The sequence below is a fragment of the Gopherus flavomarginatus genome, chromosome 1 (assembly GCF_025201925.1).
Source record: "Gopherus flavomarginatus isolate rGopFla2 chromosome 1, rGopFla2.mat.asm, whole genome shotgun sequence".
In the NCBI taxonomy this organism is placed as follows: domain Eukaryota; kingdom Metazoa; phylum Chordata; order Testudines; family Testudinidae; genus Gopherus; species Gopherus flavomarginatus.
In genome coordinates, this window is record NC_066617.1 from 147,891,677 (window position 1) to 147,919,483 (window position 27,807).

The 27,807-nt window shown below is 46.8% G+C and overlaps 1 protein-coding gene across 1 annotated transcript in view; it reads left to right on the forward strand.

Annotated features, from left to right (window-relative positions):
• Nucleotides 1-470: 470 nt before the first annotated feature.
• LOC127043022 (C-type lectin domain family 2 member E-like) overlaps nt 471-27,807 on the forward strand; it is a 32,730-nt gene continuing 5,393 nt past the window's right edge. Inside the window, exons 1-5 of the mRNA XM_050936710.1 lie at nt 471-597; nt 5,027-5,389; nt 7,674-7,757; nt 14,063-14,250; nt 17,315-17,418. Coding sequence (XP_050792667.1) covers nt 471-597; nt 5,027-5,389; nt 7,674-7,757; nt 14,063-14,250; nt 17,315-17,418 — 866 coding nt within the window. The remainder of the gene's footprint in view (nt 598-5,026; nt 5,390-7,673; nt 7,758-14,062; nt 14,251-17,314; nt 17,419-27,807) is intronic.

A 27,807-nucleotide genomic window follows, 5' to 3' on the forward strand; every position in this document is an offset into this window, starting at 1 on the left:
ATGTTAACTTGTCCAGACAAGCCCTCAGTTGAAAATGGAAACACTTCTTGTGACTGTATCCAAGAACCGTTGCCATCTTTCAACTTACTGTTGTTTCTTGCAACTGCAAGAAAAATACTATTTTGGGTTAAATATGGTCTCCAACCCTACCTCTTCAGCCATTCTTTCCCTCATGCCCCCTATCTGGAAACACCCTCCACCCCGCTTGCTTCTGTGCCATCCCCATCTTCTTCCCTCATCCCCACACTCCCTTTGTGCCATAACCTCCCTGTGCAATCCTCTCCACTTCTCCCTATGCTCATGGGCGTAGTTTGGAGGGATGCAGGGAGGGCATTGCCCCCACAAACAGAGGTGAGTTGTGGGGCAAAGGCACGCAGGGTCATGTGACACCTCACCTCACCACTTGGCCTGCAGGGAGTGGGGGGTGGGGAAGAGGGGAAACTGTCCTTCTCACACTGCGCCCTCCCAGCATGCCAAGCAGAGTAAGCCCTGCAGCTGAGCAGGCAGGCCTAGGTGGGGAGCAGGAGGACAGAGCAGCTGTCCTGGGAGGCCACCTGGGTCCTAGTGCCCTAGTACCTGCCTGTTTCCTGGACAATGGTGAGTGCCCATGATGGGAGTCGGGAGGAGGGCAGGGCAAGAAGGGAAGAATGGGGCTGGGGAAAGGGGAGTGGGGGAAGAGACAGTGGGGAAGGGAGGATGGGGGGAAGAGAAGTGGATGGGGGGTGGGATGGAGGCAGGGCTAGTGGGGAGGGGAAGGGGAATGGTATGGGGAAGAGTAGGGGATATGGGCAGTGCTTTCCTCAGAAATTGAAATTGGAGGGGTGTAGCAGAGTGGTCACCCTGCTCTGGCCCTGGAGGGTTTAAAGCAATCCTGGAGAGGGCTGCAGCTGGGGGAAAGGAGTTAAAACAACCAAGCTAGGCTGATTGGAGTAGCAGCCACAGCTGTGGCCAGCTCAATCAGGGCCAAGCTGGCCCCTATAAGACGGCTGGGAGCCAGGAAAAGAGCAGTCTCACTCTAGCCCTGAATGGGAAGTGCTAGCTGCCTGGGGGCAAGGTACCTGAAGTGGCACAATGCTGGGGAAGGGCAAAGGGAGCTGGAGAACTCCAGCCTGGTAAACCACCAGGCTGCAGGCCTTGTTTACAGCCAAAAGATACTGGGGCTGCAGAGGTGCAGCCTGGGGACAGGCAGAGGCAGCTGGTCCTACCCCCTTGCCAGTGATGAATGGCCATTACAGACTGCAGTCTGCCACAGGGAAAGGGGGCTGGATGACAACTGGCAGTAGCCACTGAGGCAAGGCGGGTTTAGAGGGTTGGCAGTTTCCTGGGAGGGGAGACCCAGAGCATGGGGGTTACTCCTGGGGCAGAACCCTGAAGGAAAGGGGCACCGGGGTCTGGGAGGGACACGGGGCCAGTGACAGGCAAGACACCAGTCTGCAGAGGGCGCTCCATATGCTGGAGAGCTAATTCCCAGGCCGACCAGCAGGAGGTGCTGCATTGGTGAGTTGTTGCATCACTACAGGGGGGTATTTGAATAAACAGAGGGGTGAGGGCAGACGAGGACTGAGACTGTGAGGGCAAAAGTGGGCAGTATGGCACCATAGTAAAAACTGAAAAATGTTTCACGACCATTTTATTAGATTTAACTCTTGTTTTAAAATCATCACAAATTAAAGTTGGCTACTCAAGCCTACTATGAAGCACTATATCTACATCCTTCTTGGTTTCCTGTTGTAATTTTGCACAACTGCTTGGTGTCCTCTTGTGTATCCGTTACTTCCAGTCCTTCGTGATATGCTCATGATCAGGCAGAAAGTGACTTCTTTCAGAACACAATAGACTACTGTAGGTGTTTTATAAGACAAGCATCTGCAAAAGCTACATAGAGGTTGAGTAGAATCCAGAAATCACTATTGTAGATTTGTAAGAATCAAGTCTGTGTACTTTTTCAGCTGGTTTAACAAACACTTCTTGTCCTCTTCATTTAAGTGCCTTCATTAGTTTATTTCTGGACTGAAGTCTTTGCTTCTTCCAATATGTTTTCAATGGATATCTCTCTGATTGATCCACGAGTAGCTTCTATTGCTGGACAAAGATCTACTACTGTTCTAGCAGATGCTTGGATGGCATTGTTTAATGACCCAAGTGGTTTCAACAATAGACTTACAAGAGAGAGAATGGAGATAGTCTTCTCTGAAATTAGTAACAAAAGTAGTCCACCAGCCTCACTACTTAGATCTGTCCTATCTTGGTAGATGCTTTCCAAAGCCAGTAATAACAGTTGCAGTATTTTTAAGACAACAGCCAAGGTTCACTCACGAGAAAGCCAGCAGGTTTTCCCAGGTTGGACTAATTTGAACTTTAGTCCCAATGTATCTTTTATTTATTTCCAAGACGTTCAGTCCTTTTTGACTCTTTCTGAAAAAAGAGTATAACAAAGCCATTAAATGTATGGCTTTTTAATGTCTTTTAAATATTCTTCAGCTTGTACTAGCGCTAGCTGGAGTAGATGGCCTCTGCAGTGTGTATAAGAGAGATTAGGGTTACACATTTCTCTGAGCAAAGCTTGTACTCCACCATGTCTTCCAGAAAAGTTTGTAACTCCATCAAATGCACAAGCAACCATCTGTTTGAGGCTCAATTTACAAGCATTAACTCTTCTAAGATGTCACAGATGCAGCTGATGTGTCTTCTAATAACCTGAACATCTAGAATGCATCTACTGGCCTACCACAGACACTGAGATAACATACACAATGACTTAATACTTGATGCCTATTTGCATTGATGCATTTATCAGCAATGTGTGCACATTCTTTGAATCTGGTGAGAGAGTTCTTCACTTTTTCAACTGCTAAGTCTTTCACTGTTGCACCACATGCTTCTAGACAGTCAGCTGAGTTTTTTGCAGAAAGATAGCGATCATTTGCAAGTTTTGTTCGGAACCAGTGTTCAACTTCAGGATTAACAAGTGACAATAAACTTAATATTGGCCTCCAGTTTGTAGTGTGTGGTATCTCTTGCTTAAATAGAAAGTCTGATGCAACAGCCATGTTGGCTTAGATAAACTGAGTTGTGTCTCCAGCATTCTTACAGCCTTATTAAGTACTTCTAAAATTGACTTTGACCGTGACTGGCTTATAAGGCTTTCTGCATGTTCATGCAGTCCAGAGGCTAGGGGCAGCAGATTTGTAGAAATTTTGGTGGTGCCCAGAACACCCAGAACACACAGCCCTGCAAACTTCTCCCCCTCACTACCACCGGCCTAAGGCTCTGGGAGGGAGTTTGGGTGGGGGAGGGGGTCTGGGATGCAGGTTCTGGAAGTGGATGGGGGGTTTGGTGCATCCCTTCTGGCAGAGGCTCCTAGGTGGGGCAGGCCAGGGGGTCTCCACGCGCGCTGCTGTCCCCAGGCACCGCCCCCGCAGCTTCCCATTGGCCACAGGAGCATTCGGGGAGGGGGCAACACGCAGCAGCACAGCCCCTTACTCCCCCCACGGGCTGCAAGAACGTGCCGGCAGCCACACGGAACGAGCATGCAGGAAGTCACTTAGCCCCACTGTGCTGCCAGACAGTGGTGGGAGCCCCTGGGCTGTTTTAAATTGCCTGGGGGTGGCAGGCAGGGCCAGGGAACACACGGGAGAACTAAAGTGGGGGAGGACAGGTGCAGGGCCAGTGTAACCACTAGGTGAACTAGGCAGCCGCCTAGAGCACCAAGATTTGGGGGCTCCAAAAAGTGGTGTCCGGTGCCACGAGAGTTAGCTGAGAGGGGCAGGGTGGCGAGGGGGTGATTTGTAACCAACATGAGCTAAAACTGATCACTTAGGGAGCACAGCTCTATCTGCTGGATACCTAGGCAGAGTAAGTGAGTTTGTATACATACAATCTGGTCCTGAAGCCTTTCCACCCACCAGTGTCTCATCAGCTGTCAGGGGAGAGCTCATTCAGACCTTGCTTATAAATAACAATTTGAAATTATTAGGTAGGCCAATATAGCCAAAACAAATGTGCCGACATTGTCATAAATAACAGCTGTGTGAGGAAGCTAGTCCTTGTTCATACTTTTCAGACCCATTATGCTTTCTCAGGTACAAGTCTTTTCTCATATACTGTATATGCTTTTAAAGTGTATTAAAGTTTCAATGTCAATTCAGATTTCCTTGACAACATTGCTTGTAACTGGAGAGGAGGAGGTGCTGGGCAATTCAGGGGGAGGTGTAGGGAAATCTCTGGATATGGAAATGGGGGATGGGAGCAGGAGCCCAGCATGTGGTGTCCCCCCACCAGCCATCCAAGCAGGGAGTAGGAGGCAGCAGCACAGGCGGGCACCAGAGCAGGCACATCGAGGCAGCAGCTGCTGCTAGAGTGGCCGCAGCTCCCTTGCTCAGGTTGCCACAGCAGACAGCAGTAGCTGGGGATGCCCCATTAAGCCATCCCAACTCATTCCCCCAACCCCGGCACCAGCAGCGCAGGGACCACTGCAGGCAGGGGGAGAGAGCCAGTGAGCCAAGGGAACTAGCTTCACTGTGCGCATGTGTGTGTGTGTGCCTGGGCTTTGTGCTCCCCTCCCAATATAGCAGTCAAACTATTCCTATGCTCCTTTCAGTGCCATCTCTTCACCTTCTCTCCTGTGTCCTAGGCCACCCCTTCTTCTCTGTACCACCTCCTGCTATTTGTCCAGGGCATCTGCTCCTTTCTCTGTGCTACACACTCTGTAACCTCTTCTCTACTCCCAGATCATTCCCATCTCCCTTCCCCATGTTATCCCTTCCCCTTTACCCCTCCACCTGCTATTCAGTCTGCTGTTCTCTGTGCCTTCCATGTACCATCCCCTTCCCTCTGTGCCACTCTGCCCTCTTCGCCCTCTGGAGGCATTGTTCTCCCTATTCCCTACCCCTTCCCATCCCTGCTTTTCTCTCCAGGGCAGAGCAGGGAGGAGCTATCTGGGGGAAGCAGCCCGTGCTATCCGCAGCCTTTCCCGTGAGAGCCCTGGCACGCAAGTGAAAGTGAAAGGGGGAACTGGATCATTGAGGAAGAGCGACCACTCCTAGGCCGCTTCGCAGCTGGGATGGAGCCTGCAGGGGCCCAGAGGGAAGGAGCAGGGGGGATTTCTCCTCGGTCTATGTCAGGAGCCGCTGGGGACCTGCTCGGGGAACAAGGGGAGAGAGCGCCGCTAACAAGCACAACACCCCCGGGAACCCCGGAAGATCGCAGCTCGCCCTGCACTCAGTGGGCACCCACAGTGAGCCCCAGGTTCGCAGCGCGTCGGGAGATCGGAGTCCCGTGTGTGATCCTGTAACTGGGAGCCCTTCGTTACCATCTAATGCAACTTTCTGGATACGAACGCTGTCCGGATGCCGGGAGCTCTTCAGTCGAGTGAAGGAAGCTGTGTCCGGTAAGAGATTTTACTCCACGAGACTGTGGAGTTGGTGTGATCTGAATTGTCCCCACTTCTCTCCGCTGCAGTACAGGGCTAGAAACATTTGGGGGGGAAGGGTGCCCACCTTTGGTGGTGGGGAGATTTTGGATGGGGGAAGGGTAAGAAAAGAGAAAAGGAGGATTGTTTTCGGGGACGATGAGCAAAGGGGGATTGTGTGGGAGTGAGAAAAGGGAGAGGCCTGGAGGTGGGACGATATTACAGGAGGAGGAGGTTGTAATGTTTAATTAAATTACAACCGCGCATCCAGCTTGAATCTAGGAAAGGGACAACGCTGAACTCCTCCATCGCGGGGGAAGTTCGGCGCCACATCCAGGTTGGGAACCCTCCGTTCTGAGACTGCTAGAGTCCCAGATTTGAGATCTGTGTAGTGCTAGAGAGATGCCCAGATCAGGTGCAGGTGGAGCAGAGTTTGCTGCAAGCGCTAGTTGCAGGTGAAGGACACAATACAATGTTTTTTGCCCCGAGTTACAGGGCTACACACACACACACATATATTTTGACTTCAGAATGGACACAGTCTCTCTCAAAATCCAGTGGAGGTGCTCCTCATCCCAACTATTGATTCGCTTTCAAGATGTGCAGCAGGCCCCCCATCTCAAATTCTGCCATTTGAACTGTGCAATATTATGAGTCTATTTTTCAGGAACAAAGTATAAATCTTGTTAGCCAAGTGCATCTTAATACATTTGTAATTTGTAAATTCGGTGATTAAGAGAATGTGTTTTTATTTAAGTGGAAAAATAAAACAATAGATTCCTCACTCTTTCACACCCTTTTAAGCATACCTCTTTACAGGGATTATCACAGGTTTAAATGTCAGGTGCACTAGGAAAACTTAAAGCCACTGCTTATTTACAGGGACACTGCCAATTTAAAAATCATGCTTCTAGTTGAAAATATTTCATACTAACTACAGGTAACATTAAAGATTATTGTAACTAAAAGAGATTACAGAAAGAATATTCATTTACTTTCTGTTTTCCAGCACATTGGCCCAGATCATGAAAGGTATTTGGGTGCCTAACTCCCACTGAAATACATTTGAGGATCTGGGGTCTTGTGCTGAGTCAGATTCTCTACTTTCCCTGTACAGGAAGGCCAAAAAGTCAGAAGAGGTTAGTGGCTTTGAATGCCTCAGTCTCCGGGTGCCCTCTATGAAAGTTGTGCTTCTCAAACTACTCCCAAAATCTCTGGGAAACATGATTGCTGTTTATTTGTTTACCCGTTGTTTATGTGGGCCTTTCATACAACAGGAGTGAAAAAATAAACATTTCTGAAACTAGAAAAATATGATTATAACACCACAGTTATTGGTAGGGGTATTCAGGAGCAGGTATAGAGTCTGAGGCTTCTTTTAACATATATATTTTAAATAGATTAGAATTCAAGTAGGCATGCCCTTTTAAATCCAAGTCACTACTGTCTTTGGTTTGGCCTGGTATCCTCTGTATCCCTTTGCCCCTCTCATATGAGATTCTAACTCTTCTCTGTCTCCCACCCCATGCCCCTCAACTCAGTGCTGCCCGGGGGGCAAGTGGGGCAATTTGCCCCAGGCCCCAAGCCTCGCGGGGCCCCCTTGAGAATATACTATTCTATAGTATTACAACTTTTTTTATGGAAGGGGCCCCCAAAATTGCTTTGCCCCAGGCCCCCTGAATCTTCTGGGTGGCCCTGCCTCAATCCCACTCAAGTACCTCATCTTGTCTTGCTGCATTCACTAATATAACATGGTTACAGGTATGCACATATGGTTGACTGGGCTGGGTGGATTTGCTAGGTACACACAACTGGGCAGATTTTGATCTCACACAGGAGTTGTGTATGCTTGAAAATTAACACTGGTTAAGATAATGTGTAAATTTAAAGCACAGTAGCTGTTCCTGAATTACTCCATATGTGGCCACTATTATTCCACAAGAAAAGTGCTTTCTTCATGTTTAGCATACATAACCCATTTGCAAACAATGTGTCCACACATGACGTTAATCAGAAACAAAATCAGGAATACTGTAATTCTGTGTGTAGAAAAGCTCTGTTACACTGATATAAAACCAGAGCAACCACTTCTTTGACTTCAGTGGAGTTGCTCAGGACTACATTGGTGTAACTGAGATTAGAAATTGTACCAGCATTGTCTGAGGACTCCTTTATCTGGCTCTGTGGTGCACAGCCTCACTCCAGTTAGTAGTCCTAAACCTGAAATTGCTACACACATGTTAAAGCCTTTAATGATTTTTAGGCCTTTTCTCATGCCAGAATCGCATCGCTGGAACTGTTTCTGTTGCTGTTGTGATTTTGCTATTGGTCCTGGTAATTTTCCTGAGTAAGTATTTGTATTGTTTTTTATCATTTGAAGTACATTTCATCTCGCTATCGTTCTCTAGGACAGGTGTCAGCAACCTTTCAGAAGTAGTGTGCCAAGTCTTCATTTATTCACTCTAATTTAAGGTTTTGTGTGCCAGTAATACATTTTATTGTTTTTAGAAGGTCTCTCTCTATAATATATAACTAAACTATTGTTGTATGTAAAGTAAATATGGTTTTTAAAATGTTTAAAAAGCTTCATTTAAAATTAAATTAAAATGCAGATCTTAACAGATTAGTGTGATCCTTGCCCTTGCTTTTCCTTGCTGAGTTTTCCATTGTCTGGCACGAATTTGGGTACTTTAAGCTGCACACAGGCTTCTGAGCGATCGGTTGTTAACTAGCTCTGAGAGGGACAGAAGACAGATTTCATGTGTGAAAATACTTGTTCACACAGGTATGTGGATCTAAATGCTGAAAGCATTGCAAATGCAATTTTCTTCAAACAGATAAATTTCACTGGCCAGCAGATCAGAATAGAGCCCCCATGATCTCTCTCAGTAGCTTTAAGTGCACTCCGCAGATCTCCAAACTTTGATGCCCACAGTTCTGAGCTTTTTAACTGAATGGGCTACATTTCGAAATCCTCAACATCCATCCACGGAAATACAGACAAATCCAAGTTGCTTTAGTTGAACTTTTCAGGTTTAATTAGAAAAGAAGGCATTGGGCCAAATCGCTGGAAATATTGAAATCTGTCAGAAATTTCTGATTCCAGTTCTTGCATGTACATTCCAATCTCATCGACGCTGACAGTGCAATGTGTCAATAGCTCTTTTATGTGTTGGAAGTAGTGGAAAGTCGAAGTTCAAATATCCTGAGAAAAAACTGTTAGTTTTACAACAAATGCCTTCCAGGTTTCATAAAGATCCAGAACTGTTTGCCCTGTAGCTGGAGATGGAGGTTGAATTCATTTAGGTGAGCGGTGATTTAAGTTAGAAACATGAGCTTACACAGCCATTTGTCATCATCCAGTTTGGGGAAGTTTTGTCCTTTTTACTACAAAAAGGCCTTGATTGAATCAAACCAGTTTACAAAGTGCACCAAAACCTTGCCACGACTTAGCCACCAAATGTTGCTGTGAAGTGGAATGTCATTATAAGCGTTGTCCATCTCTTCTAGCAGTGCTTGAAATTGTCTGTGAGTCAAAGCAGATCGAGCAACAGGACATTCACAATTTGCACCATTGTATTCATCACGTTATTAAGCTCTGAATTAGAAATTTTAGCACACAGGTTTTCTTGTTGGATGATACAGTGAAATTTGACTGTCGGGTGGCCAATTTTATCTTCAAGTAACTTTACAAATCCCTTCTGTTTTCCAACCATGCAGGAGCACCATCTGTTGTCAGACAAAATATTTTTCTGATGTCAACTGCTCATTCTTCAAAATTGTTTACAAAATTTTCCGCTATATTTTCCCCTTTCTTGTGCCATGCAGGGGTTTTAGGCAACAAAGTTCCTCTTGAATTTCATTGGAAGCACAATATCTTGCAACAACTGGTAAACGTGGAACTTTGTTTATATCCACACTCGCATCGACTGCAATGCTAAACACTGCTGTGTCTTTGCAGTTGTCTGATTTTCGTTAATGTTTTCTGCCATTTCGCTTGTGCATCTCTCAACTGTTCTGGCAGAGACAGATATTCTATTCTATTCTATTCTAGATATGCATCTTTATTGGGCAAATCATTGAACAAAACCTCCAAACTGCTGAGAAAAAACTTCTTTTATGTATTCCCCATCCGTAAACGGCTTTCTGGTTTTTGCAATGCACTGTGAAATCCTGTAACTTCCTTCTTTGGCTTGATTTTTACTTACACTTAAGCATTTAAAAACACTGCTTTGCTTCCCATATCCTTCTACTGCCTTTTTGATCAATTCAGTCTTGTCTGCTTAGTCAAGAAAGGGTTTTTTTGTGCTTTGTTTGAAAATGTCGTTGGACACTTAATGTGTGACAAACACTTTCACAACAGAAAGCACATGGTCCTTCTTTTGAATAAATCTAAATGTGTCTGTCCAAGAACCTGAGCTGAACAGACATCTAACTTTGCTTTCTTAGGAACTGACATTTTATCAAATGTACCCCTCAACTTACAGTGGAACAAAAAATCATGACAGACGGCACACACAACGTCAAATGCAGTGCACTGTTCCATATGACATGATAGTGATGTAAGCAGCAAATCAGGACTTAAAAATATCCCAGTACAGTGTTGCTGGAACAATTTTTAAGGTGAGGGTGCTGAGCTGTGCCCCCTCTTGCCCCTGTCTGCACCCCTCACTGCCCCAGGCTGAGGCCAGTGGGCCACAGCTGGGGGCGCCTGTAGAGCCCCGGGCTGAGGCCAGGAGCAGAGCCCCGGCCGGTGGCTGGGACACCAGAATGGCTACAGAGCCCCCGGGACTGATGGCCAGGACTTGGGGCCGGCAGTGGTCTGAGCAGGACTGGCGGATGGGATCCCAGGTGGTAGGGGGCTGGCGGTAGGACTTCAGGATGGCAGCAAAGCCCCTGGGACCGGTTGCTGGGACCCAGGCAGTGTGACTGCCACTCAAAATCATCTTGCATGCAGCCTTTGTCACGTGTGCCATAGGTTGCTGATCCCAGCTCTAGGACTTCAGTTGTCAAATGCAATAATACTTGTATTTGACAATACTGGAAATGCTGGGGCCTAAAGCCAGAATTCCCATTGATGGAGGCAACATTTCACCTTATTACATCAGGCATCTTTATAGCAATGTGATGCTGCTATTGAGGCGGAATAACTTTGATATAGAATCTTAAAAAAGAATGAAGTCTGCTATTCCAAAACTGTTTAATTCCCCCCACACACACATATTAATAAAATCCAGAGGAATTAGCAGTAAAATTGCCTTTTTATTCTTAACCTTTTGTGCCCCTTTTCCACAAACATTCTGTAAGGTCACTTGCTATTTTTCTGTGTTTTATTTTTCAGTATTGCTCATTAAACATTTGTTAAGGGTGAAATGGAGCCCTGCGTACCCTTAACAGGGCTGTCAGAAATTTTCTGATGAAAATAAATTTAGCTTCAGGGCATAACTTTTTTCAAAATTGCAAGAATTTTTCCAGAAAATGATTCCCCTTTGTCAGCCATCTCTAGCCCTTAACTCATTGGAGACCAGAAAGAATCTCATTTTCCTACCCCATACCAACCTGCCATTGGATCAGAGATAGGCAATAATTTTTGCAGGAGGGCCACTCCACAAATTTTGGTAAGTTGTAACAGGCCGCACATTTCTATTATATTAAAGGAGGGGGTGCGGGTCTGGGAGGGAGTTTGGGTGCAGGAGGGAGCTCCAGGCTGGTGCAGAGTGTTGGGGTGCAGGAGAGGGTGAGGGGTGTAGGCTCTGGGAGGGAGGCGCTTTCCACAGGCGGCTCCCAACCATTGCAGCAGCAGGGCTCAGGCAGGATGCCTGCAAGCCGTGGCCCCACGCTGCTCCTTGAAGCAGGTGCTGCCAGCTGCTGCTGGCACGTCTGTGCGCATCCCTTGAGGAGAGGGGGGCAGCAGGTCTCTGTGCACTGCCCGCGCCTGCAAGCACTGCCCCCGGGATCTGTGAGGACAGTGCTGGGGACGGGGACAGCACATGGAGCCACTTCTTCCCCTCGCCCCTGGAGGGGCGTGCAGAGACATGCCAGCAGCAGCTGGATAGAAATGTTAGATGGGCCGGATCCAGCCTATGGGCCAGATTTTGCCCACTCCTGCATTGGATTCATATAAGTTCAAAACTAACATGTCTGGCTGACTCCCTGTTGCCCTTTGTATGGTGGCCTGCCTTGTTACATGGGGACTTCCAGCATCTCTGCTTTGACCATACCTTCCCTCTCCCACAGCAGCAATGAGGAGCTGGCATGTGATGGAATGGTTGGGTCCTCTGCAACTGTATAAATCTCACCCTAAAACCATGTTAACAAGGTGTTTATCTTAATATATGTGACAATGAAGCGAATGGAGAGGGCAAGTGTATGATCAAGGTTTTCTTTCTCCTTTATCAAGTTTTGTTACTAAAAAACATTCACAATATACAAGGGGGGGAGAGAGAACTCATACTGAGAGAGTGGGCTGCTAGGAGTGCAATGGTCACAGGATGACCTGTCAAGGAGTTGCCATGTAGAATGAGGACAGAGGATGGTTGGATGTTTAGAGAGAGTAGTGGATGGAGAGGCTGAATGGTGAGTGAGGATGGGGTTGGGAATTTGAATATAGTGGCACTCTACCCTGGAAGAGCATTTCAGTGGGTTAAAAGAGTATTATACATATTGTCAAACACATTGTGTAACAAGATGTGCATAACTCTAGGTAAACTGTCTATAAACACAGTTCTATGAGTATGAAAGTACTTACAGCAGTGTAGTTTATGCCTATTCCCCTTCCAGCATAAGCTATACTGGCATAAGCACTGTCATACTGATATAACTGCATCTACACTAAGGCTTTTACCGGCATAGCTATGTTGGTAAAAAGCATACTGATGTATCTATGCTAGTAAAATTTTAAGTGTACATGACCTTATTGTCTGTAACGCTCTGTCACAGAGTCACCGGGGAAATGCTCTGGAACTACTCCATATGAAGCCAGTCAGGACTCTGGGGGAGCATGCCTCCTCTCTCTGAACATACTGTCTCCAGGGCAAGATGCTTACACAGCTTCAACCTTCCTGGATCTGACCTCGAAGCATTCAGCATCCCCTTCCACTCCGTACACTTCCAGTAGTGAGTCCACCCAGGCGGGGCTCCTGGGGAAGCCAGAGGGCCCTGCACTCCAACTCCGCAGTCAGCAGTGATTCTCAGCCAGTATGTAGAACAGAAGGGTTTATTAGTTGACAGGGACACAGCATAGAACAGAGCTTGCTAGCACAGAAATCAGTGACTTCCAGCCAAGTCCATCTTGGGGACTCCTGCTCTTCCAATCCTCCCAAGCAGACTGCCCAGCTTCCAACAACCCAACATCAGACACCCCTAAAGTTCCTCCTCCTGGTCTTTGTCTTGCTTCCCAGGCAAAGTGTCACCTGGTCGTCACCTGGTTGCATCCCCGTCCCGAGTCTCGGGTTACGAAGGGCACCAGCCATCGCCTACATGCAGGCAGCTGGCACAGCCTAACCTGCCTCCCACCCCCTCGAGGGTCTCAGCCAAAGTCACACACCCTTATTCCCATCACCTAGGCATTGGTGCAGCACACAGGGAAACTGAGGCACACACAATATTCATGTAAAACAGTAAAACTCACATAGGTTCAACAATAAGACTCACATAGGCTCACATACAACATGACAAAGGAAAATTCCCGCTTCGTCACACCCTCTTCTGGTCATCCTCCAATTTTCCCATCTATTGTTGTAGCTCTTTTTTCATGACTGCCATTAGTTTATAAGCTTTTGGGATCAGTAATACATCTGTCTACATGTCAGTACAGTGCTGTGAGATATTTTGGGAGTTACTCTGATATAAATAATAATTCACCATGAGGTGAAATTCACCCTGGAGAGGATCCTTTCCGCAAAGCCCCTGACACCATTTACGCCCCCAATGAGGTTGTGCAGATGGAAACAGATTCTATATTCTCTGTGCATTGCAGAAAGGGATTTCACATTAGTCCTACATAGACCAATGCAGAAGGTGGTGTTTGGGGCAGGCTGGGAGAATGGCTACACGACTGATGATTATGCAAATCCAATGATCTAACACCCCACAAAAATGGTGAGGAGAAGCTGGAGCAGCAGGAGTTCTGGCCACAGGGTCTGGGATATAGATTCATTCCCCACAAATTCCTCCTCTCCACAGCACTTCACATGTATAAAGCCCAATTATTTTGACTTGAGGTGAGTGAAGTGGCCCAAAAAGAAGATAAGAGCTTGTTACTACTATCATCTAAAGTATAGCTCAAGTGGTAGAGAACTTTTGGTGCCTTGGGTGATGAAGGTGCTTATGACCTAGGATGCACATTGGTACACATGGAGGGTGAGACCATCACTGAGATCCTGGGCATGTCACTGAGGGCGCACTCCTGCCTGGTTTTGAGCTCCCTCAACTCCCATTGGCCTCAGCAGAAGCTAGTGGGAGTTCTGGATGCAGAAGGGCTTGCAGGATGAGGTGCATTATTATTCTTTATTTAGTTTGTTTTTTCCTCTGACATTCACTGTGAATCTTGTCTTCAGAAGAGTTAAACTTGACTGGATTAGGCTGCCCCAGAGAATCTGAACTGGGAGATTTTATCCGAAAGAAATATGACACATTCTTTTTCCTTTTTAGTTGTATGGTATTTCTCCGATAAAGAACCTCCCATCACCCTGCCCTCTGAGCCATGCCCTGAGGACTGGCTGTACTTCAAAAGGAAATGTTATTACCTCTCAGAGAAGGAGGAGGACTGGGACTCCAGTCAGAGCTTCTGTTCCCTTTATGAAGCTTCACTTGCTGTGATTGAAAACCACCAAGAAATGGTAAGGGAATAAAAACAAAGTTCATTTAGTCTCCTCCCTTAGCTCCTGTAATGTCCCCACTTTCTCATTCAACATTTGTTCTTTTAAATCTTTATAAAAGAAAAAAGTATGTGAGTCAGATAGCGAAAGGTGCCAGATTGTCAGTCCAGGAAACCAAGGGCCTTTATTTAGTCCCAGCAGAGGCAACAGCAATGCATACATTGCCCTGATGGCTGGATTTGAACTGGCAAATTAGAGGTGAAATTATTAATCCCCTGACCCTTCCTGTCCCTTCCTCCCTCCAGTGCATGTCCAAACTCATTGTACACAGAGATGAATGGATCTGTGGTAAAGAAATCAGATCCTGTAAAAAACAGTCCAGTGAAATGGAGATCACCTTCCAGTATCATCTACTTGCAAAACTGATGTCGTCCTTTAAATATGGGGTGAAAAGAAAGCTTGGGTCTACACAAACAACATCATGAGTCGTATTAATTTTATTACTTGGGAATGATGAATTATAGACTAAACAATGGTTTCCCACCTAGAAGATAGTCACAGAGTCCATGTAGGTGAAAAACTCCTTGGCTTTGAGGCTGCAGAATTCCCTCCAAATTTAAATACAGTTGAGGGAAGGCAGACTGCCTCTCCATGTAATAAGTGGGAGACATGGCTTTCCAACATCATAGAGGTTCCAAGATTAATGAGGAAACTCTGGAGATCTAAGACCATTCTGAGAAGGCCAGGCACCAGGATGGAGGTCACTGCATCCACACAACTTCCTGGCCCCACAACCTTGAGCCTCAGGGGTTTAGCTGTCATGGTTTCTCTAGTTAAGTCTAGGTCAATCAACTTACTGAAGAAGTTTAATACCATGGAGTGTGAGTCCATCTTATTGATATAACCAGTAGGGAAGTCAAAATGAGTTTGAAGGGGGATAGTGTGTATGAAGAACAGTTTTTCAATACCCTTTCCACACTTAGCAATCTCCCTGAAACCATGTAACTCCATAGGAATGGTATTTCCATGGAGGGGCTTTCTTGGTGTCATTCAAATGAGTGGTGATGCCTCATTAGTTTAACCCACCTCCTTCTAACAGCATTTTGGCAAGAAGAGTGGTGCTTTTGCTCCTCTGTCAATATATTTATATCATGGCCTTCCCTGTGGTATCTGACCACCTTAAAAGAATGTAAGACAGCAATCAGAATCTTAAAACAATAGGCCCAATTCATTCCTTGGGTTGCAGGCACTAGTGGGAGAAAATTTCCCCAGATTAAAGGAGGTGCTTTGTCAGAGCTGTGGGTATGGACTACAATATCAGGAGAGTAGTCTAGTACTCAGTAGTCTGATATTTTAAGCAAGTAGTTTTTAAGTCAGGTTAAACTTGGGATACACAAGACAAAACAGACTCCTGAAAGGGGTATAGTTGTCTGGAAAGGTTGAGAACCACTGCTCTATACCTATAAACTGTGATCACAGCTAGTCTATAAAAAATACCATAGGAACATCTCACCCATTATGCTAGCTGCATCAGAAGAAATGTAAGAAACCCTGTAGAAGGCAGTTACAGACACGTGCTCACAGTGAAAGTTTCTTCTTTATACCATCAGTTGGAGACTGGCTTTTGGTTGGAAGCATCAGAGTTTATATCTGTCACAGTTCAGGGTAGCTGCATCTGTATTTCCCTCAGCAATTCAGCAAGGGCACCCACTCTTGGCTTCCAGCTGCCAAGCTGTTGTCTTCCTTAGTGGAGATCCGTATCTCACTCCCTTCTGACAGAGCTATTCCCAGCTCCCTGCCTTCACTGTGTATTTCCCAGGAAAGACTGTCTAACCAGACCTGCTTGCTTTCTCTTCAGAGACTGATAACAGAGTGATTACTAAGATACAAGTTACCACACAGCTTTTTTTAAGCCAGCCAACTTTACTCTTAAGGTAAAAAGCATTACAGAGAGAACACTAAAAACAGTGAAAGAACCTACATGCATGCTAATAAGCTTATCAGACATCACCCCCACTCTAGATGTTTCTTTGTGGTTATAAGCTCATCAAACAAAGCTTCAGGTCAGAACAAGCACATAATCTTATGAGGTCTCAGTAGGCCAAGTCTTTCCAGTCATCCCCTAAGGATTGGGGCCCTCCATGGACCAGGGCTCCTGTCCATTTGCTGGATCAGAAATGAGGCCCCAAATCAGTTTAAACCCAGGCTTTTATCCAAAAGTCTTTTCTTGTCTGTTGCTCCCTGGAAAATCCAGTTGAAACTAATATATGTGTACCTCCTCATCGGGCCTCAAAGGTTGATGAGGGAAGAAGTTCATTAGCATCCCCCTCCTATTAGAGATGATACATACAATGCCCCAATGACACATACACAGTTGCATTTTTAATATATGGTACACCAGAAGTATTAGGCCTAGTTCAATAAGGTCTAACTTAATTCAATAAACTTTATCTTAATTCCATAAAGTTTGTTCAGGATATTACAGGATATTGTCAGTCTGTCACAATATCCCTTCCAAAACTTTTAAATAAACCTCCTTACAGTTATAACCCTGAATATTCCTGCTATCCATATGAATAGCTAATGATTTACTGAATCCTGCTCAACACTTGACCTCAGTGATAACTTGTGGTAATGAGTTCCACAGGCTAACATGCTCAGATTTCTGCTACCTTGTCCTCCCTTTTCTGCTACCTTCCGTTGCTCTTTGTTTGTTTAACTCAGGTTAGGTTAGATTACACTGTGACGTAAACTAAAATTTATAAGCTCTTCAGGGTGATAATTCTTTTACTATATGTCCGAACAGCATACAGTGGGGTGCTGACCTTGTTGGGGCCGCTAAGTGTTTCTGCAGTGTAAATAATAAACAGCAATAATTTGCTTTGGAGCGAACCATGAGTAACTTCACTGAAGTCATTGGAGGTACATGAATGTAAGACAGATTTAAGTGCAGAATCAGGCCCATCACTTTCTGTGCAATAACAATGAGAACTCCTTGACAGAATGACTTTTCATCCCTCCTGAGTGGGTACAGAAAAGTTCCCAGTTGGGCAATTCAAGTTAATATAAACGTTGTCTTGTTTAGCATTTCCTCACTAAGCGTATGCATATGCAAGACTCCTGGATTGGACTGCGCAAGCGAGAAGAAGGCTTCTACTGGGTCAATGGCATTCCACTTACAACAGACATGTAAGTTCTCTCTGAGTTTCTAATATATTGGTGCTGATCAAGAATAAGGGAAGTAATTAAACAAATGCAGAGTTAGGGCTTGTCTATACATGACTTTTATACAAAAAAAGTAAATATCAGTTCTTATGGTGTAGAGAAAAGCTTGAAAATATGAGCCTTAAATATTCCAGCTCCACATGACAAATAAAAAGAACACAAAACACATTATTTTTAAAAATCTCATGATTTTTGAATGCATGGAGTTGGCAATAGATACTCCTGACAGTGGTACAGTTCCAAACTGCTCTGCTTTCTTCCTAGTACAAAAAACACTCTTGCAGAAAATGAATCAGGGAAATACATAAAGATAAACAGGGTCTATTAAGGCTGCAGAGAACAAAGAAATGCAGCAAATATGCAGAATGTGTTAATACTAGACACAGGAGAATAGGAAGGGCTTTCATAAATATTCCTTGATAAAAAAATATATTAAACGTATCAGTAAGTTAGAAGTAAAACATCACAGGGGTATTCTAATTATTCCAAAGTCAAGCATTACAAACTCAGGAAACTGAGTTCAACATTAAACAAATCTAAATATTTTATGTATGAAAATGCACAGTTAAGGCACCCACACAATTTTAACTCTGCCTGTAGCTATGCCATGCAATAAACAAACATGATTAGTGCATCATAATGTCTGTGATTAGATTAAGGTGATTTGTAAAGATATATTAGGTTTTTCATGTTCCCCATGTTATCACTACAGGGCAGAGTTAGATTGCTTGGCTGGCTTACCTGGGTATTCCCCATATCTTAACATGTCTGGATGTTTTGGAATTTTTGTTTAGGAATTTCATTTTTTTAAAAACCAAACAATCATATAATCAAACACTAAATAGTAAGCCCAAAAATAATATTACCATCTGATATTTGTATCTTAATAATTTTATTTTTAACTAGGGCTGTCAAATGATTTAAAAAAATAATCACAATTAATTGCAAGATTAAAAACATAGTCATATTAGTCACAGTTTTAATTGCACAGCTAAACAATAATAGAATACAATTTATTTAAATATTTTTGGATGTTTTCTACATTTTCAAATATATTGATTCTTCTTTGAGTCCTTGCTCATATTCATTCCAATGTAGGTGTACATGCTCCGCATGCACCGTTGCTGCAAGATTTTTCCTTTAAGTGGTATCCAGTGGGTCAGTTCCGGCGCCACTGGAGTTGTGCCCTCATGGCGCTGTGTATAGGAGCATGCAGACCTGCCATCCCCTCAGTTCCTGCTTTCTGCTTGTGATGGTCACTGGAACTGCTCCTTCTTGCTCTGCAGGTACTCTCCTCAGTGGACTTTCTTGTACATTTTCCTGTAAATAGTTATATAAAAGTTTGCAGTTAGTGTTTACAGTAGTTACTAGTTGTTAGCATAGAGTCGGATCCTGTTTCACAAGTTCTTTCCTGCCCCAGCACTGGGGCATGCCTCAGTCTCTGGGCTTTAAGCCATGCAAGGCTTGCCACAAGCCTATGCCTATCAGTGATCCCCTCTCCCCCAAGGGAGAGCCATAGAAGTGCAGGGCTGGGACAGCTGTCCATGGCTGAGGAGTTCCAGGCAACATAGGATCTGATATCCCTCCCAGTATTGCCATCGCCAATTAGACTCGAGCCGACACTGGAAGCAAGGACAGTTTCAGTACCAAGCTCCCAGGTGTTGTCAAAAGGAAAGCCGGCAACGATGCAACAGTCCATCCCAACACCGCTTGCTGGTATCATCCAGGCCCCCTGCGCTCTTATGGTCTCTTGGCAGTGAATCCTCAGCATTGGACTTGAAGCCAGAGTCCTATGCCTCACAAAGGAGCCATCACCAGTCAGGCCAACTGTAGTGGATAAAGGACATGACTCAGGGATTCCCACCAGTGGGCTGGTCAGCACAATGGCAGATGCTGGTGCACTGGCCATTTTGGACTCCTTGGGCTTTTCACCAGGCCCAAGGACCTCAGTCAAGGAGGTCATATTCAGCGGCTACAGAAAGTAGAGCCCCATCACCACCTCCTCTTCTAGCGGAACAGGGACATGACCAAGACACCAAGCCCAGTACTGTGCCTCAGGGACTGGCACCACAGGACCTGTCAGGAGCTCACAGGCAAGACCAAGTGCCAATATTGATTCTGGGATCCTCTTCCTCCTCACCAGAGGAGCGGTTGCAGGAACCTCAGTGGTGCCCACACAAGATGACCACAAGTCGCACCAAGAGCTGCCAAAGAGGGTCACCCAACACCTGGGGATTGAGGTGGAAGAAGTTTCAGCAACCTCCCATGCTCTGGTGGCTATCTTGGCACCAATGGATCCATCAAGGGTAGCTCTGCCCCTCAATAGTGCCATTTTAGAACCAGTTAAGGCACTGTGGCGGACTCCAGCTTCATTGCAACCTCTGGCAAACAGGGTGGAGAGAAACTACTTCATTCTACCAAAAGGGTTTAAATATCTTTACATCCATCCCCCTCCTGGGTCCCTAGTAGTTTCAGCAGCAAACAAGCGAGAAAGACAAGGGTAACAGGGTTGTAACCTGGAGGCTAAGGATGCCAAAAAGCTGGACCTTTTTGGCAGAAAGATTTATGTCACAGGGGGGCTCCAGCTTCATGTTGCAAATCAGCAGGTGCTCCGTAGCCAATGTTATTTTATTACCTGGGGAACAATGATAAAATGTAATGAGTTATTGCTCCAGGAGTCCAGAGCAGAGTTCTTGGTTTTGGTCGAGGAGGGCAGGGCAGTGGCAAAGGCATCCCTGCAGGCGGGTCTTGATGTAGCCGACTCAGTTGGCCAGACCATGGTTTCAGCGGTGGTTATGAGAAGGTCTTCTTGGTTGCAGACCTCAGGCCTCCCTCACAAGGGGCAGCAGACAATCCAAGACCTGACTTTTGAAGGCACCGCACTGTTTTCTGAGCAAATGGATGACAAGCTACACAGCTTGAAGGACTACAGGGCCATGCTGATGTCTTTGGGACTGCACACCCTGCCCCCATTGAGAAAACATTTCAAGCCACAACCATTGTCTCAGTTCTACCAGTCACAACTGAGACAGAACTAAAACTTAGTTTCTGCAATTCATAACTTGGGGGAGGGCAAAAAGCTGTGCATATCTTCCTCCACAGTGAGGGAGGGGGCGATTTTCATGAGCTTACACTGTATAGATTTCTGTACAGTGCAAAACAATACAATTTTGGGTTTATGCTCCAAAGGGGGTGTGCATTTGTATGCTGGGAAATCCCCAAGCTGAGTCTTCCCACACCAAACTGATTGCAGACTCTGTGTGATTCTACAGCTGTATGTGTCCAGTGATGAGCTCCCAAAATCTTAACAACTGGTTCCCTACCGGGTCTTCGGCGGCACTTCGGCGGCGGGTCCTTCACTCGCTCCGGGTCTTCAGCAGCACTTCAGCGGGTCTTTCAGTGCCACCGAAGACCCAGAGCAAGTGAAGAACCTGCTGCTGAAGTGCCGCTGAAGACTCGGAGCGCCGCCCGGTGAGTACAAGCCCCATATGTATTTTTACATGTTTTTTTTTTTTAGTCATCCCTGCTGGGACCCTGTCGAAACTGTTCGAATCAGGCCCCACACTCCCTAAAGCCGGCCCTGCACATTGAGGTTGCAAATTATATCAGGGGCCAGATAGGTAAGGCTGTGCCTCCCAAAACAGCCTGTCTCCCCATCTGACCCCCAGCCATATCCTGCCCCCGACTTCCCCCCTCAGAACCCATGACCCGTCAACCCCCCCGCTGCTTGTCCCCTGACCACCCGCTCCCGAGACCCCCCACCCTAACTGCCCCCCAGGACTGCATCCCTTACCAAAATTGCCTCACTCCCTGTCCCCTGACTACACCGACCCCATCCACCACCATCCCAACATATCCCCGTACCTCCCATGCCTACCCAACCCCTCTGCCCCCTCAGAACCTCTGCCCTCTCCAACCACTCCCTGCCCCTTATCCAACCCCTCCTCCCAGCCCCGGCCTGGCCCCCTTACCATGCTGCTCAGGGCAGCGTGTATGGATGCCTTGCAGCCCACTGGAGCTCGCAGCCCCACCTCCTTACCATGCTGCTCAAAGCAGCAGGAGCTGCAGAGCTGCCCAGGAGCGGTCCAGAGTGCTGATGCTGGCAGCGCGGCATGCTGAAGCTCTGTGAGAGGGAGGAAGACGGAGGAGGAGCCGGGGGAACCTCCCCAGCCGGGAGCTCAGGCGGGCCTGACAGGATGGTCCCATGGGCCAGATGTGGCCCGCAGGCCAGAGCTTGCCCACTCCTTTAACAACCGATTCTAAACCGGCTTCTACATTTAACAACAGGTTTGCGTGAACCTGTGCAAACTGGCTCCAACTCACCTCTCGGTGTCCCTACCTATGTATGTGCTAGAGAAAGCTTGAGAGCCATGTGCAGCAGAACAGTTTGAGGGAGCCCTGGCTGGTGCAATGGGCGGGCTCAGTGGAACCCCAATATCTCAGGTGGCACTCCGAATCCAGGGGGTGTAACCCATCACACCCTTCTCATGAGCAACTTCTAATTCAAGAGGTGCAGACACTCCTACAAGTGGGAGCAGTGGAGGAGGTCTCTCCAGAGTTACAGGACAGAGGGGTTTACTCCTGATATTTCCTAATCCTCAAGGCCAATGGTGGCCTCAATCCCATTCTGTATCTGCGAAACCTCAACCTTTGCATGGTCTCCTTGGCCTCCATTATCCCCTTTCTCAATCCAGGAGACTGGTATGCCACTCTCAACCTGAAGGATGCATATTTTCACATATCCATACTCCTGGACTACAGACAATTCCTGCGTCTTGTTGTGGGGCAGGTGCTCTATCAATTCGCAGTATTACCATTTGACCTGTCAGTGATCATGCAGGTCTTCACAAAGTGCATGGTGGTGGTTGCGACCTTCCTGAGAAAACAAACAGTACAGGAATATTCTTGTATACAGGCCAGTCCAGAGCTCAGGTGGAAGAGTAGATTCAGTAAGTACTGTCAACCTTCCAGAGTCTAGGCCTGTTGTTGAACACACAAAAGTTGACCCTTGCCCTCATCCAAAAGATAGAGTTCATAGGGACAGTCCTTGACTCAGTCTTTAGAATATCAAGGTTGGAAGGGGCCTCAAGAGGTCATCTAGTCCAATCCCCTGCTCAAAGCAGGACCAATCCCCAGAGACATTTTTACTCCAGTTTCCTAAATGGCCCCCTCAAGGATTAAACTCACAACCCTATGTTTAGCAGGCCAATGCTCAAACCACTGAGTTATCCCTCCCCCCTGCCAAAAACCTTCTTACCAGGCCAAAGCCTTCTTACCAGAAGCCAGGGTACAGAGCTCAATCATAGAGAGCCTCAGAAAATATCCCACCACCATTGCGAGGACCTGCCTGAAGCTGCTGGGGCACATTGTATCGTGCATGTATGTGGTAAAGCCGTGAGGCTGCAACTCAGACCGCTTCAGGCCTGGCTAATGACAGTGTATCAATCAGGCTGGAACTGCGTGGACATAGTGGTCACACTTCCCCTTTTGGTGATCGACTCCCTCTTATGGTGGTTGGACCCAGGGGTGTTGTGCGCAGGTGTTTCATTCAGGAGACCACAGTCAGCAATATCTCTAGTCACTGATGCTTCTGAGCTGGGATGGGGAGCTCACCTGAGGCCCTCAGGACTCAAGGCCTCTGGTCCCTCGAGGAGCTCTTGTTACACATCAATGTGAGAAAACTCAGAGTGGTGTGCTTGCCAAATGTTCCAGCCCCACCTAGAAGGCAAGTATGTGTCGGTGCTTACAGACAACACAACAACCATGTTCTATATAAACAGACAGAATAGAGCACACTCTTCTCACCTATGCCAGGAAGCTGAGGCTTCCTACCTTCCAGGGCTCCAGAACGGGTTAGCAGATCATCTCAATAGGTCCTTCTCCAATAAAGAATGGTCCATTCACCCAGATGTTATGAGGGACATTTTCCAGAGGTGAGGAGCTCCCCAGATAAACCTGCTTTTGACAAAGTAAACAGGACATGTCTACAGTTCTGCTCTATTCATAATCATGATCTGGACTTGCTTGCAAACATATTCCTTCTCCCATGACAGGACCATCTTTTCTATGCATTCCCACTCATTCTGCTCATACACAAGGTCCTACTGAAGGTCAAAGGGGATGGAGAATGCCTGATCCTGGTAGCACTGGCTTGGCCATGTCAACATTGATTCACCACCCTCCTGGAGCTCGCAGTCAGAAAATCAGTCACCCTTACTGCTGTTTCCAGACCTGATCTCCCAGGATCATGGACATCATCTGATCCTCAAGTCCCTCCATCTGACAGCCTGGAAGCTCCATGGCTGAACCCTTTGGAGTTAGCATGCTCGGGCCTGGTTCAGGAGGTTCTGTTAGGGAGCAGAACGCCATTCACCAGCACCACTTACTTGGCAAAATGGAAAAGGTTCTCGATCTGTGCAGGGCAGAAGAGGATCTTGCCTACTTGAACTAAAATATCATGTATCCTGGACCATTTGTTACATCTAAAACAGCAGCGACTGTCAGTGTCTTCGATTAGGGTGCACCTGGCAGCCATTTCGGCCTTCGACCCGGGCAAGAGAGGCAGGTATATCTTCGCTAACCCGCTCTGTAGCCATTTTCTTAAAGGACTGGACAAGCTGTACCTGTAGGTGAGACAGCCAATCCCACTTTGGGACCTCAGCTTGGTTCTCTCAAGACTCATGGGGGTACCATTTGAGCCCTTGGCAACATGCTTTTTGCTTTATTTTTCGTGGAAGTTGGTTTTCCTCGTGGTCATCACCTTGGCCAGGAGGGTCTCAGAAATCAGGGCCCTTACTTCAGAACCATCCTACACGGTCTTCTTCAAGGACAAGGTCCCAGCTGTGCCCCCACCCAACCTTCTTCCCAAAGGTGGTGTTGCAGTTTCACATGCCAATAGCCAGGAGCAGAGGTTGACCTTGCTAGATGTCAGGCGGTTGATGGCCTTCTACACAGATAGGACCAGATTCTTTAGGAAGACTACTCAGCTCTTCATGGCAGTGGCAGATAGAATGAAGGGCCTCCCAGTCTCAGCCCAAATAATTTCTTCATGGATTACTTCTTGTATTCGCATGTGCTATGACCTGGTGAAAATCCTTGCTCCGGCACTGACAGTATATTCCACGAGGGCTCAGGTGTCTTCAGTGGCATTCATGGCACAGGTTCCCATCCAGGATATCTGTAGAGCAGCAGCACTGTCTTCAGTCCACACCATCGCAACCCACTACATCATCACACAGCAGGCTCGAGACAATGCTGGATTTGGCAGAGCAGTGCTACAGTCCGCTTGTCGTTGAACTCCGAACCCACCTCCTGCATCTACTTGGGAATCACCTACATGGGAATGGACATGAGAAAGCACTCAAAGAAGAAAACAGTTACTAACCTTTCCATAACTGTTGTTCTTTGAGATGTGTTGCTCATGTCCATTCTCAAACCCGCCCTCCTACCCCTCTGTCGGAGTTGCCAGCAAGAAGGAACTGAGGGAGCAACTGTGTGGCAGGCTTCTATTTACAGCACCATGAGGGCATGACTCTGGGGGCAGGCACTGGAGCCGACCCTACAGATACTGCTGAGGGGAAAAACCTTCTGGCAATGGTGCACACAGTGCGCATACATCTACATGGGGATGGACATAAGCAATGCTTCTGGAAGAACAATAGTTACGGAAAGGTTAGTAACCATTTTTTTTCAATTACAACACAGAATACAAAGTATACAGTGCTCACTTTATATTATTATTTTTATTACAAATATTTGCACTCTAAACAAAAGAAATAGTATGTTTCAATTCACCTCATACAAGTACTGTACTTCAATCTCTTTATTGTGAAAGTGCAATTTACAAATGTACATTTTTTTCAAATAACTGCACTCAAAAATAAAATAATGTCAAACTTTATAGCCTACAAGTCCACTCAGTCATCAGAGTGTGTTTGTGTGTGTTGAGGGAGTACTGTCTCTTTAAGCAGAGCAATCAGGAGCCTGAATGCTTTTTCAGTCAGTACAGCTCCTCTTGGCAGCACTCACTCCTGAGCCAGCAGCAGCAGTAGACAGGCTCTCTCTGTTCCCTAATTCCAGCTCAGTGGTGACTGGGTACAAAGGCAGAGGGATGGGGACACTCTGACATCAGCCTTCCCCCGGCCCCGCCACCGCTTTGTGCAGCAGAGGAAAGGCAGGCTCCTGGTCTGGAACAGCTTGGCCAGGGTCAGCTCCGGGGTGATGGGGGAAGTGGGAGCAGCAGCAGAGCAGGGTGGTGGGAGGAGGGGCATCCCTGCCCTGAAGCACTCAGTGGTGCTCCGCTAAACATGACACCCTGGGCAGTGGCACCCCTCGCGCACCCCTAAGGCCGGCCTGCCTAGCGAGGCGGGAATGGTGCAGGTGGCAGGAGGCCTGGCTCCTCTCTTCCCCTGAAAGGTGTTTAACCTGCTCTCCAGAATCGTCTGCAGACTATGGGACTGAGGCCTGGTCTACACTATGCATTTAAACCGATTTTAGCAGTGTTAAACCGATTTAACGGCGCACCCGTCCACACTACAAGGCCCTTTATATCAATATAAAGGGCTCTTTAAATCAGTTTCTGTAATCCTCCCCAACGAGAGGAGTAACGCTAAAATCGGTATTGCCATATCGGATTAGGGTTAGTGTGGCCGCAAATCGACGGTATTGGCCTCCGGGCGGTATCCCACAGTGCACCACTGTGACCGCTCTGGACAGCAATCTCAACTCGGATGCACTGGCCAGGTAAAGAGGAAAAGCCCCGCGAACTTTTGAATTACATTTCCTGTTTGCTCAGTGGGGAGCTCTGATCAGCACGGGTGGCGATGCAGTCCCAAATCCTAAAAGAGCTCCAACATGGACCGTACGGGAGATACTGGATCTGATCGCTGTATGGGGAGACAAATCTGTTCTATCAGAGCTCCCTTACAGAAGACGAAATGCCAAAGCATTTGAAAAAAATCTCCAGGCTACACAGTGATGCGTGACAAGCGTAACGGAAAGCCAAAGAATCAAATGGACGCTCAGGGAGGGAGGGAGGGGTACTGAGGACTCCAGCTATCCCACAGTCCACAGCAGTCTCCGAAAAGTATTTGCATTCTTGGCTGAGCTCCCAGTGCCTGTAGGTTCAAACACATTGTCTGGTGTGGTTCAGGGTATAACTTGTCAATTTACTCCCTCCCCCCACCACATGAAAGAAAAGGGAAAGAAATCGTTTCTTGACTTTTTTCATTGTCACCCTATGTCTACTGAATGCTGGTGGTAGACGCGATGCTGCAGCACTCAAGAGCAGTATCCACTTGTCTCCCCTCCCTGGTGGCAGACAGTACAATATGACTGCTATCTGTTGTCACCATCAGCCCTTGAGTGCTCCTGAGTGGTTTCAGGTGAGGTCGGCTGGGGGGGTGCCTGGGTAAAACTAGGAATGATTCCTGGTCATTTCCAGTAGATGGTATAAAATGGTTGGTAACCGTTCTCATCATAGCAACTGGGAGCTGAGCTCCATCAGCCCTCTCCCTTTCATGTGTAAAGAAAACATTCTGAACTGCCTGGACTAGCATAGCAGCGGGATGCTGGGCTCCTCTTCTCTGCACCACTTAATGTCCTGCCTGGACTGTCATAGCAGCAGGAGGCTGCATCCCCCTCATTTAATCTCACTAACAAGTCACTGTTTCTTATTCTTGCATTCTTTATAACTTCATGACACAAAGGGGGGGGGGACACTGCCACAGTAGCCCAGGAAGGTTGAGGGAGGAGGGAAGCAATAGATGTGGTTGTTGCAGGGGCACCCCTCGTGAATGGCATGCAGCTCTCATTTCTGCAGGATCGGACATGGAGCAGCTGTGCTCTCTGATACACTGGCTCTCTAGTACACTTGCCCCATATTCTAGGCAGGACTGACTCTATTTTTAGAAACCATAAAGGAGGGATTGACTCAGAGTCATTCCCATTTTTGCCTTCGCACCCCCAGCCAACCTCAGCCAGGGGCACCCATGATAGCAGCAGACAGTTCAGAACAACAAATAACCATCATCTTATTGCCAATTTACAATAGCAGCAGACAGTACAGAATGACTGATAACCATCTCTGCTATCATGCAAAAGCAAATGAATGCTGCTGTGTAGCGCTGCAGTAATGCCTCTGTCAGCGGCATCCAGTACACATATGGTGACAGTAAAAAAAAAGCTGAACGGGCTCCATGGTTGCCGTGCTATGGCATCTGCCAGGGCAATCCAGGGGAAAAGGGCGCAAAATGATTGTCTACCGTTGTTTTCTCGGACGAAGGAATGAGTGACGACTTTTACCCAGAACCACCTGTGACAACGATTTTTGCCCCATCAGGCACTGGGATCTCA